General features: G+C 45.8%; 1 protein-coding gene across 2 annotated transcripts in view; it reads right to left on the reverse strand.

The window, feature by feature from the left end:
• Positions 1-7935, reverse strand: part of LOC139373068 (mcf.2 cell line derived transforming sequence-like a) — a 66060-nt gene extending 58125 nt beyond the window's left edge. The window contains exons 1-2 of one of the 2 annotated variants that reach the window (XM_071113121.1): positions 7857-7935; positions 484-667 (exon numbers count right to left, since the gene is read on the reverse strand). In XM_071113121.1, the coding sequence (XP_070969222.1) occupies positions 484-661 (178 nt within the window). In that variant the 5' untranslated portion in view covers positions 662-667; positions 7857-7935. Of the gene's footprint in view, positions 1-483; positions 814-7856 lie in introns of those variants that run through there. The other variant, XM_071113128.1, reaches the window with a different exon arrangement.
• Positions 7936-13554: the final 5619 nt, after the last annotated feature.

Consider the following 13554-nt stretch of genomic DNA (forward strand, 5'->3'; position numbering starts at 1 on the left):
CCATGATCCTTTCCTACGCATATTCAGCAACACCCTGAGCAAATAAGGATATAACCATTTAACAATTACCACTGAACACAATAGTGATTTCCTGTCACAGCTTGCCTTGTGCAATAAAAGTGACTACAGTGAAAAGGAGATGAACGTCTCATCATGTAGGTCCTGCATCCTGGCACATAAAACATACAGACCAGCCTCATCCAGTAATGCATTACTTCAGAGTTGACCAATAGGCGGATGTTTAAGTCAGTGCTTATTAGTGCCATGATGAGAAACTCCAAGCATTACAAGGTTATGTACTGTATGTTATTACACTCTGGTGGGTGGCTGAACAGACCCTTTAACACTGTAAACATACAACCCTGGCTAACACACACACAGGACAGTACACAGAGGTGCACGGTGAACACACTTTCACCACTGTCTCAAAGCAGTGAGAGTAAGAGCTAGCTACGCATGACACACACATGCACACACACTCACTATGCAGGCGCTGACAGCTCTGTGAGAACCGGTAGAAGCTCTTCACTTCCTCCAGAGAGATGTGGACACATCCTCCTCCTCCGTGTCCGCTGGACTGCAAACGGACCTCCATCTCATCCCTCTCTCCCATCTTCTCCTCTTTTTCCTTCATATTCTCATCACTCTCTCCCGTCCTCATCACCACCTGTCACAGAGATATGAACCAGTGCAGCTGTCATCCCTCTCTTCACACCTTTATATTATGATGTCCCTCCCTCCCGCTCTCTCTCCCACCTTCCAAACAGCTGCAGTAAAAATGAGTAGCTCTCAACGCTTTGTCGGTCTTTCTTTCCACTTCGCCTTGTGTGTCCTTTGTGGGTTTTTTTTCTTCTTAGAGCTACGCCTCCACACACACACACACACACACACACGGTTTCACTTCTGCCATTGAGCTGGATTTACCTGACTGCCTTACTCCGCTACAGTGCAACAGAAACAGACCTCTCCATCCTACCCACACAACAAGAACAAGGTTCCAGTCACATTGTAGCCATCTCTCTTACTCAGCTACTCACAATAAAGAGTATTCTGACAGGGAGGCTGAAACAAAACACAGTACCAGCACCTACCAGCACCTACAGGAAACCAACCCACACTAGCACTTTTACAAGAACCCCTGTCCCAACCAAGAGCCACCTGAATCATAGAACACAAACACAACGAATCAGAGTCTTCCAACGTGACGTTAATACTTGAACATTACTAACCTGAAACAAACCAAAAGGGAATATTTCACTGCTACTCACAGAACCACTGGCCTGAATGCTCCTACAGCTCTGTCTCAGACCAGCAGCAGAACCACTGACCGGAATGCTCCTACAGCTCTGTCTCAGACCAGCAGCAGAACCACTGACCTGAATGCTCCTACAGCTCTGTATCAGACCAGCAGCAGAACCACTGACCTCGGTCACTGACCTGAGTGCTCCTACAGTTCGGTCTCAGACCAGCGGCAGAACCACTGACCTGAGTGCTCCTACAGCTCTGTCGCAGACCAGCAGCAGAACCACTGACCTGAATGCTCCTACAGCTCTGTCTCAGACCAGCAGCAGATCCACTGACCTGAATGCTCCTACAGCTCTGTCTCAGACCAGCAGCAGAACCACTGACCTGAGTGCTCCTACAGCTCTGTCTCAGACCAGCAGCAGAACCACTGACCTGAGTGCTCCTACAGCTCGGTCTCAGACCAGCAGCAGAACCACTGACCTAAGTGCTCCTACAGCTCAGTAGCAGACCAGCATCAGATCCACTGACCTGAGTGCTCCTACAGCTCTGTCGCAGACCAGCAGCAGATCCACTGACCTGAGTGCTCCTACAGCTCTGTCTCAGACCAGCAGCAGAACCACTGACCTAAGTGCTCCTACAGCTCAGTAGCAGACCAGCATCAGATCCACTGACCTGAGTCCTCCTACAGCTGTCGCAGACCAGCAGCAGATCCACTGACCTGAGTGCTCCTACAGCTCTGTCTCAGACCAGCAGCAGATCCACTGACCTGAGTGCTCCTACGGCTCTGTCGCAGACCAGCAGCAGAACCACTGACCTCGGTCACTGACCTGAGTGCTCGTACAGCTCTGTCTCAGACCAGCAGCAGAACCACTGACCTCGGGCCATTGACCTGAGTGCTCCTACAGCTCTGTCTCAGACCAGCAGCAGAACCACTGACCTCGGGCCATTGACCTGAGTGCTCCTACAGCTCTGTCTCAGACCAGCAGCAGAACCACTGACCTCAGGCCATTGACCTGAGTGCTCCTGCAGCTCTGTCTCTTCTTATTCCAGCAGCAGAAACAGCCAGCTGCCATCCTGGCCCAATCACACACAACAGAGACTATCTAGTGTACAAAACGTGTGAATGGAGGCCAGTAGTTGTAACTACAGCACTATAGGAAATACTCTCAGTATGTTGACCTCTACAAGTGTTTCAGCTCTTCACAGGGTGGTTCCAGAGAGGTTATCCATTAAATCAAATCACATTTTATTGGTCACATATGTGTGATTAGCAGATGTTATTGCAGGTGTAGCGAAATGCTTGTGCTTCTAGCTCTGACAGTGCAGTAATATCTAACAAGTACTATCTAACAAATTACACAACATGTACCCAATACACACAAATCTAAGTAGGAATGAATTAAGACTATATACATATGGACGAGCGATGTCAGAGTGGAACGGATACAGAGCGGATACAGTAGAATAGCATAGGGGAAAAAACTGTATATACACTACCATTCAGACATTGTTAATGTTGTAAATGACTATTGTAGCTGGAAACGGCTGATTTTTAATGGAATATCTACATAGGCATAGAGGCCCATTATCAGCAACCATCACTCCTGTGTTCCAATGGCACGTTGTGTTAGCTAATCCAAGTTCATCATTTTAAAAGGCTAATTGATCATTAGAAAACCCTTTTGCAATTATGTTAGCACAGCTGAAAACTGTTGTTCTGATTAAAGAAGCAATAAACTGGCCTTCTTTAGGCTAGTTGAGTATCTGGAGCATCAACATTTGTGGGTTCGATTACAGGCTCAAACTTGCCAGAAACAAAGTACTTTCTTCTGAAATTCATCAGTCTATTCCTGTTCTGAAAAATGAAGGCTATTCCATGTGTGAAATTGCCAAGAAACTGGAAATCTCGTACAACGCTGTGTACTACTCCCATCACAGAACAGCGCAAACTGTCTCTAACCAGAATAGAAAGAGGTCCCATCGATGTGGATAGGGGGGTGCTCCCTTTGCTGTTTCCTTTAGTCCACGATCATCTCCTTTGTTTTGTTGACGTTGAGTGAGAGGTTGTTTTCCTGACACCACACTCCGAGTGCCCTCACCTCCTCCCTATAGGCTGTCTCGTCGTTGTTGGTAATCAAGCCTACTACTGCTGTGTCTTCTGCAAACTTCATGATTGAGTTGGAGGCGTGCTTGGCCACGCAGTCAGGGAGTACAGGAGGGGGCTGAGCACGCACCCTGGTCCCCACAAGGGGCCCCAGTGTTGAGGATCAGCGGAGTGGAGGTGATATTTCCTACCTTCACCACCTGGGGGAGGCCCGTCAGGAAGTCCAGGACACAGTTGCACAGGGCAGGGTTCAGACCCAGGGCCTCAAGCTTAATGATGAGCTTGGAGGGTACTATGGTGTTGAATGCTGAGCTATAGTTAATGAACAGCATTCTTACATAGGTAATCCTCTTGTCCAGATGGGATCGGGCAGTATGCTGTGTGATGGCGATTGCATCGTCTGTGGATCTATTGTGGCGGTAAGCAAATTGAAGTGGGTCTAGGGTGGCAGGTAAGGTAAAGGTGATATGATCCTTGACTAGTCTCTCAAAGCACTTCTCAAAAGCATGTTTTACGTCATCCACGGAGAAGGAGAGCCCACAGTCCTTGGTAGCGGGCCGCGTCAGTGGCACTGTGTTCTCCTCAAAGCGTGAAAAGATGGTGTTTAGCCTGTCCGGAAGCAAGACGTCGGTCTCGGCGACATGGCTGGTTTTCCTTTTGCAGTCCCTCCCACATACGTCCTGTGTCTGTGTGACTCCACTTTCTCTATACTGACGTTTAGCTTGTTTGATTGCCCTGCTAAGTGAATAACTACACTATTTATCTTCTGCCATATTAACAGTCGCCTTGCCATGGTTAAATGTGGTGGTTCACGCTTTCAGTTTCGCGCGAATGCTACCATCTATCCACGGTTTCTGGTTAGGGTCGATTTTAATAGCCACAGTGGGTACTACATCTCCTATACACTTCCTTATGAATTCAGTCACCGTATCTGTGTATGCGTCTAGATAATTTTCGCAAGCTTCCTGGAACATATCCCAGTCCACGTGATCAAAACAATCCTGAGGCGTGGATTCCGATTGGTCAGACAAGCGTTGAATAGTACGAAGCACGGGAACTTCCTGTTTGAGTTTCTGCCTATAGGACAGGAATAGCAAGAATGGCGGGGAGGGCCTTGTAAGAATCCCGGAAATTTGAATAGGAATGGTTGAGAATCTTAGTAATGCTAGTAAGACAGTCAATATGTTGGTAGAATTTTGGCAGCCTAGTCCTCAGATTTGCTTTCTTAAAATCCCGAGCTACAATAAATGCAGCCTCAGGATATGTGGTTTCCAGTTTGCATAAAGTCCAGTGAAGTTCTCTGAGGGCCGTCGAGGTTTCAGCTTGAGGTGTGATGTAAACGGCCGTGGCGATGACGGAGGAGAATTCTCTTGGGAGATAATATGGTTGGCATTTAATTGTGAGGTATTCTAGGTCGGGTGAACAAAATTACTTGAGTTCCTGTATGTTCCTAGAATTACACCATGAGTCGTGAATGATGAAACAACCCCCCCCCCCCCCCGCCCCCCCTTCTGCTTGCCGGAGAGATATTTATTCCTGTCTGCGCAATGTACTGAGAATCTTGCTGGCTTTACTGACTCTGACAGAGTATCCCGAGAGAGCCATGTTTCTGTGAAACAAAGTACACTGCTCAAAAAAATAAAGGGAACACTTAAACAACACAATGTAACTCCAAGTCAATCACACTTCTGTGAAATCAAACTGTCCACTTAGGAAGCAACACTGATTGACAATAAATTTCACATGCTGTTGTGCAAATTGAATAGACAACAGGTGGAAATTATAGGCAATTAGCAAGACACCCCCAATAAAGGAGTGGTTCTGCAGGTGGTGACCAGACCACTTCTCAGTTCCTATGCTTCCTGGCTGATGTTTTGGTCACTTTTGAATGCTGGCGGTGCTTTCACTCTAGTGGTAGCATGAGACGGAATCTACAACCCACACAAGTGGCTCAGGTAGTGCAGCTCATCCAGGATGGCACATCAATGCGAGCTGTGGCAAGGAGGTTTGCTGTGTCTGTCAGCGTAGTGTCCAGAGCATGGAGGCGTTACCAGGAGACAGGCCAGTACATCAGGAGACGTGGAGGAGGCCGTAGGAGGGCAACAACCCAGCAGCAGGACCGCTACCTCCGCCTTTGTGCAAGAAGGAGCAGGAGGAGCACTGCCAGAGCCCTGCAAAATGACCTCCAGCAGGCCACAAATGTGCATGTGTCTGCTCAAACGGTCAGAAACAGACTCCATGAGGGTGGTATGAGGGCCCGACGTCCACAGGTGGGGGATGTGCTTACAGCCCAACACCGTGCATGACGTTTGGCATTTGCCAGAGAACACCAAGATGGGCTCTTCACAGATGAAAGCAGGTTCACACTGAGCACGTGACAGACGTGACAGAGTCTCGAGACGCCGTGGAGAACGTTCTGCTACCTGTAACATCCTCCAGCATGACCGGTTTGGCGGTGGGTCAGTCATGGTGTGTGGTGGCATTTCTTTGGGGGGCCGCACAGCCCTCCATGTGCTCGACAGAGGTAGCCTGACTGCCATTAGGTACCGAGATGAGATCCTCAGACCCCTTGTGAGACCATATGCTTGTGCGGTTGGCCCTGGGTTCCTCCTAATGCAAGACAATGCTAGACCTCATGTGGCTGGAGTGTGTCAGCAGTTCCTGCAAGAGGAAGGCATTGATGCTATGGACTGGCCCGCCCGTTCCCCAGACCTGAATCCAATTGAGCACATCTGGGACATCATGTCTCGCTCCATCCACCAACGCCACGTTGCACCACAGATTGTCCAGGAGTTGGCGGATGCTTTAGTCCAGGTCTGGGAGGAGATCCCTCAGGAGACCATCCGGCACCTCATCAGGAGCATGCCCAGGCGTTGTAGGGAGGTCATACAGGCACGTGGAGGCCACACACACTACTGAGCCTCATTTTGACTTGTTTTAAGGACATTACATCAAAGTTGGATCAGCCTGTAGTGTGGTTTTCCACTTTAATTTTGAGTGTGACTCCAAATCCAGACCTCCATGGGTTGATAAATTTGATTTCCATTGATCATTTTTGTGTGATTTTGTTGTCAGCACATTCAACTATGTAAAAAAACAAGTATTTAATAAGAATATTTCATTCATTCAGATCTAGGATGTGTTATTTTAGTGTTCTCTTTATTTTTTTGAGCAGTGTATGTTACAGGCCCCAATGTCTATCTGGAAAAAAATCTTTGCTCTAAGCTCATCAACTTTGTATCCAAAGACTAAACATTAGCGAGTAATATACTCGGAAGCGCGGTGGGTGGTGTCCACTCCTCCTGAGTCGAACCAGCAGGCCTCCGCCGGCGATGTTTTGAGTCGGCCTCCGGAATAAGTTCAATTGCTCTGGGGAGAGTGAACAAAGGATCTGCAAACATACCCTCGTAAAACTGACTATCCTACCGATCCTCGATTTCGGTGGTGTCATTTACAAAATAGCCTCCAACACTCTACTCAGCAAACTGGATCCATTCGTTTTGTCACCAAAGCCCTATATACCACCCACCACTGCGACCTGTATGCTCTAGTTGGCTGGCCCTTGCTACCTATTCGTCGCCAGACCCACTGGCTCCAGGTCATCGATAAGTCTATGCTAGGTAAAGCTCCACCTTATCTCAGCTCACTGGTCACGATAAACAAAACAAAAAACAGTAGCACGCGCTCCAGCAGGTATATCTCACTGGTCATCCCCAAAGCCAACACCTACTTTGGCCACCTTTCCTTCCAGTTCTCTGCTGCCAATGACTGGAACGAATTGCAAAAATTGCTGAAGCTGGAGACTTATATTTCCCTCACTAACTTTAAACATCAGCTATCTGAGCAGCTAACCGATCGCTGCAGCTGTACGTAGCCCATCTGTAAATAGCCCATTCAATCTACCTACCTCATCCCCATATTGTTTTTATTTACTTTTCTGCTCTTTTGCACACCAGTATTTCTACTTGCACATCATCATCTGCACATATATCACTCCAGAGTTAATTTGCTAAATTGTAATTACTTGCTACTATGGCCTATTTATTGTCTTACCTCCTCAAGCCATTTGCAAACACTGTATATAGACTTTCTTTTTTTCTATTGTATTATTGACTGTACGCTGGTTTATTCCATGTGTAACTGTGTTGTTGTTTGTGTCGCACTGCTTTGGCCAGGTCGCAGTTGTAAATGAGAATTTGTTCTCAACTAGCCTACCTGGTTAAATACACGTGAAATAAAAATAAAATCTCCTTCGGCGCCATCTTCATCAGCTAGATATCAGGGTCATGTGAGGCAATGAACTCTCGAGGGCAAGTACTGCACTTCATTAAACCACCCAAGTAGCTGCAGGGAGATTCCTGTAGGAGCCATTTCATACTGACGGTAGCTTTCTGTAAACACAGGCCGACAACAGCGTTTCACACACACAGTCCGCAAAAGAACACCCCACAGAAGCACACCCAGGGTCCGATGCGCGCACACACACACACACACACAGACTCCTAACCTGTGTCCCGGCGGTCCCAGTAGGTGCTCTTGCATCTGTAGCTGAGGTTGTCTGTAGCTCTGTGGGCCAGGACAATGACAGACAGGCTGTGTAGGACCTGACCCAGTCTGGACAACAGATGTGATGAAGCCTCCTGCAGCTGTCCCTGACGCACAAACTCCGCCAGAGACATGACAGAGTGTGTGAGGGATAGAGTGTGTGTGTGTATGCAGCTTCGTGGGTGAGTGTTCCGGACTCCCCAAGTCGAGCCAGGCCGCACTAAGCTACACTCAGTGTGTGTATTCCAGTCTCTCCAAATCAAGTCTAAATGAGTCAAACCAGGCAGCACTGGTCTAACACATTTTAGTGGTGGTGGTACGTCCGGTTGACAGCAGAGAGGAAGTGAGGGGTGGGACCTGGGACGGGGGATGGAGGGAACACAGCGCTGGCTGCTGTTTAAGACCACCAATCCCCTTCTGCTGCGCTAATTATACCAACAGCCAGCCAAGTGTAATCTGTGCATGCTCAGGACCACGCACGCACGCACAGACAGTTTACGATGTGAACACACTGTGAACAATGCCATTGTCCACTTCCTCCACAGCAGCACCAAACCAAGGCTGTGACAATAAAGGACGCATTAGTTCCAGATTCAGAGACTTCTCAATATCGGGACTCTCTCTTTCCTCAGTCAACTCTATTGCCTTGGCCTCCCACATCTGATAGCATGATCTGCAGCCAGACATACAGTGGGTATCCCTCCACACAAGATGGGTATTCTCCACCCCCCTCTTATCACATAGAAACAAACTGCGATTTACAGAGCCAATCACCCAGTACAATATCCCTGGGTAGTCAATGGATCTCTGATGCCTATCTTTCACAAGCAGGCTCTCTGTGTGACTCTCTAGGTCTGTCTGGAGAAACACTTCATTATCACACAACAGAGCCAACACTCTAGAGACAGACAGAGGGAATGGCAGCTACTGTACACCAGGCACTTATTTCATTATGGAAATTATTATGGAGTTGTAATAGAAATGTATGGTCTATGACTGACTGAGGTTATTTCCCCATGATAGGAAGTTAGAAAGTGCCTTGTCTGCACAATGTATCTCCATCTGCCTAGAAAATAAATTCAGCTGAAGTTTTAGCACTTTTGGAGGTATGGAAACTTCTGACAAGCTTTGATTTTGGTGTGAACTACTCCTTTAAAAAAGGATAGTTCTCCCAAAGCTAGCCCGTGGACAAGGTAAGACAGCAATCCAATGTGTACCTGGCCACTGTCTCCAAACTGTTTAAATTTTTTTAGCAAACGCCAGTGGAAGTCAATACCCCAGATATTATAATTTTTTGCTTGCCTCAAAATATTTACTTTAAGATGATCTATTGTTTGGAAATGTGGGTGAACTATCCCTTTAAGTGGGTCTGTCACGCCCAAATTGCTAACTTTTTGGCTCGAGGGCCACATCGGGATTTTCAAATTCAACGGAGGGACCAATTGTTTGTTAAAATCAATTTGCGGGTGCCTCCCGAGTGGCGCAGCGGTTTAAGGCACTGCACAGCGACTCCTGTAGCGGGCTCATGTACTGTGTTTCCTCCGACACATTGGTGCGGCTGGCTTCCGGGTTAAGCGGGCATTGTGTCAAGAAGCAGTGCGGCTTGGCTGGGTCGTGTTTCGGGGGGACGTGCGGCTCTTGACCTTCGCCTCTCCCGAGTCCGTACAGGAATTGCAGCGATGGGACACGACTGTAACTACCAACTGAATACCATGAAATTGGGAATATTTTTTTTTGTAAAAATATATATATTTTAAACTTAGACAATACCAGAAAGCGTTACAGCCTGAATTCATAAACGTCTCTTTTAGAAGATGGAGCCCCTCTAATTACACTGCTACTGTAAACGAGGTCAACATCACGCAGTAAGGACAAATAATACAATGACTTTAGGCCATTTGTACTCTCTATGCTAATTAGAAGCCATGGGTCATTGATTGTGATGCACAGAATCCCTCTCTGCAGCCCTGCGACAAAGTGGGAAAACATTCATTTGCAACCAGTCACAAATCAAGGAGATTAGAATTCTCCTGAACACAGTTCTTACAGATAAGAATCAAGGAGATTAGAATTCTCCTGAACACAGTTCTTACAGATAAGAATCAAGGAGATTAGAATTCTCCTGAACACAGTTCTTACAGTTAAGAATCAAGGAGATTAGAATTCTCCTGAACACAGTTCTTACAGATAAGAATCAAGGAGATTAGAATTCTCCTGAACACAGTTCTTACAGATAAGAATCAAGGAGATTAGAATTCTCCTGAACACAGTTCTTACAGATAAGAATCAAGGAGATTAGAATTCTCCTGAACACAGTTCTTACAGTTAAGAATCAAGGAGATTAGAATTCTCCTGAACACAGTTCTTACAGTTAAGAAACAAGGAGATTAGAATTCTCCTGAACACAGTTCTTACAGATAAGAATCAAGGAGATTAGAATTCTCCTGAACACAGTTCTTACAGATAAGAATCAAGGAGATTAGAATTCTCCTGAACACAGTTCTTACAGATAAGAATCAAGGAGATTAGAATTCTCCTGAACACAGTTCTTACAGATAAGAATCAAGGAGATTAGAATTCTCCTGAACACAGTTCTTACAGTTAAGAATCAAGGAGATTAGAATTCTCCTGAACACAGTTCTTACAGATAAGAATCAAGGAGATTAGAATTCTCCTGAACACAGTTCTTACAGTTAAGAATCAAGGAGATTAGAATTCTCCTGAACACAGTTCTTACAGTTAAGAATCAAGGAGATTAGAATTCTCCTGAACACAGTTCTTACAGATAAGAATCAAGTCATTATGAGTTGCAAATGGGAACTTAAGATATGGAGATTCATCTCTAATACTGTACATTATTATTTTCCTGACACCTCGGAGTGTGGTGTCAGGAAAATAACCTCACACTCAACGTCAACAAAACTAAGGAGATGATTGTGGACTTCAGGAAACAGCAGAGGGAACACCCCCCTATCCACATCGATGGAACAGTAGTGGAGAGGGTAGCAAGTTTTAAGTTCCTCGGCATACACATCACAGACAAACTGAATTGGTCCACTCACACAGACAGCATCGTGAAGAAGGCGCAGCAGCGCCTCTTCAACCTCAGGAGGCTGAAGAAATTCGGCTTGTCACCAAAAGCACTCACAAACTTCTACAGATGCACAATCGAGAGCATCCTGTCGGGCTGTATCACCGCCTGGTACGGCAACTGCTCCGCCCTCAACCGTAAGGCTCTCCAGAGGGTAGTGATGTCTGCACAACGCATCACCGGGGGCAAACTACCTGCCCTCCAGGACACCTACACCACCCGATGTTACAGGAAGGCCATAAAGATCATCAAGGACATCAACCACCCGAGCCACTGCCTGTTCACCCCGCTATCATCCAGAAGGCGAGGTCAGTACAGGTGCATCAAAGCTGGGACCGAGAGACTGAAAAACAGCTTCTATCTCAAGGCCATCAGACTGTTAAACAGCCACCACTAACATTGAGTGGCTGCTGCCAACACACTGACAATGACACTGACTCACTCCAGCCACTTTAATAATGGGAATTGATCGGAAATGATGTAAATATATCACTAGCCACTTTAAACAACGCTACCTTGTATAATGTTACTTACCCTACATTATTCATCTCATATGTATATATATATATACTGTACTCTATATCATCGACTGTATCCTTATGTAATACATGTATCACTAGCCACTTTAACTATGCCACTTTGTTTACATACTCATCTCATATGTATATACTGTACTCGATATCATCTACTGTATCTTGCCTATGCTGCTCTGTACCTTCACTCATTCATATATCCTTATGTACATATTCTTTATCCCCTTACACTGTGTATAAGACAGTAGTTTTGGAATTGTTAGTTAGATTACTTGTTGGTTATTACTGCATTGTTGGAACTAGAAGCACAAGCATTTCGCTACACTCGCATTAACATCTGCTAACCATGTGTATGTGACAAATAAAATTTGATTTGATTTTGAAAAAGGGACTATTACTTAATTGATAATCATTCATGCTTCGCTAGGCAGCTGTGTGTGATGCTGAAGGCACGAGGCTGCACCCCTCTCATGTATTAACCATGAGTTTTATGTGGTCACTCGCACCTAGTTCACGATGCATCACTGTCCTACATACACTTTATCATCTGCCAAATGATCACGCCTGCAGGTTCATCACAGGGTCAGTAAGGGACCTTCCAGAAATTAATACAGAGACACAGATCAATTCCCTCAGTGACTTTGATACGCAACAGACACAGAGGCACCAGAACACAGACAACAAACAGGGATACTAATGAAACAAAGTGAGTTAGTGTCAAGAACAAGAACGCCATTCATCTCAATGGGGGGGGGGGGGGGGGGGGAATAGTGTCATGGGTCTTGTGACGTGTCCAAATAAAGCCAGGTTGCAGTGAGACATGCATTGACATTGCGACACCTCTCCTACCAAATATATCGCCACTTAAATAAAGCTGCTCCGTGACTGTCTATTCTACTCCAACACACAGCAAAATGCATGAGAGCTCACTACGTGTCATATCGTGGATAGAAAAGTGAATCCACGGTTTCACAGATCAACATGAGCGATGAATCGGTACTAAACGTCATGATCTCGCATTTATTGAGCTACACTGCCACCACGTGGTTAAATACTCAAACTCATTCTACCTCAAATATCTCAAGACAGCTCTTGTTGGAAGTGTCTAGCTAGCACAAGTGTAGATACTACTACTGTATACTCCAGTTATCTGTAATATTGTTTGTTTTCTAACCATGACAGTTGTCTAAACATGATTTACTTACTAGATTCAAACAAGCGGGAATTGACATTGACAAGTCTGTGCGTCAAGTTTGACCTACCTAGAAAACATTATTTGAAGTCTGCCCCGTTTATGTCGACTACTTTCCAAGTTTCTGAAATCACTTCGATGTTAACTACTTAAGTAAATGTACCTGCTATATCATGGATTTCCACCGTATAACTTCACATGCGTTCTGCTGCGTTCTCGAACTCCAGCACAATGGCCAAGTCACATGCCCCTTCAAACTAATTAGGCCTCAACTCAGAGGCAAGAAAAAAACACTCACCGGGAGCGTGATGTATTAAATTTAATTTATTCGAAAATACTTCTTTTTTTTGTTGACAAAGGCCCTCATATAGTCTACTTAGAATGCACCCCTGATGCTGACAAAAAAACGAAGTACAAAATGTAAAAAACTTGACTTTATTATTAAAGAGATGACAGGATGTTTGTGTCCATGGCATGTCATTTCTATACATCTGTGCTATACAATGGACAGGATTTCCAGACAGAGGTCTTGCAGTAGCATCTTCTCTTGGCACACCCCGATGAGAACTTGTGATTGGAAAGAAAGACAGGGGAGCCTGCTGGGAGAGGTTAAAACTAAAGGGTGCCTCTCTAATTCTGGTTGCATCTCTAATGGCACCCTATTTTGTATGGCGCCCTATTATGTATGGTGCCATTTAGGACGCGGCCAATAGCTTCATTGCCTCCTTTCCTTCATCTGCTCTGCTGACAGGTGAATGAAAGCAAGTCCTGGTAAGCATCTTCCATATCGCTTTCGGATCAGTGAAAAGGGAAGGGAGATGAGGAAGCCACCTGACTATTGAGA

Source organism: Oncorhynchus clarkii, chromosome 18 (assembly GCF_045791955.1).
Source record: "Oncorhynchus clarkii lewisi isolate Uvic-CL-2024 chromosome 18, UVic_Ocla_1.0, whole genome shotgun sequence".
Taxonomy (NCBI): Eukaryota; Metazoa; Chordata; class Actinopteri; order Salmoniformes; family Salmonidae; genus Oncorhynchus; species Oncorhynchus clarkii.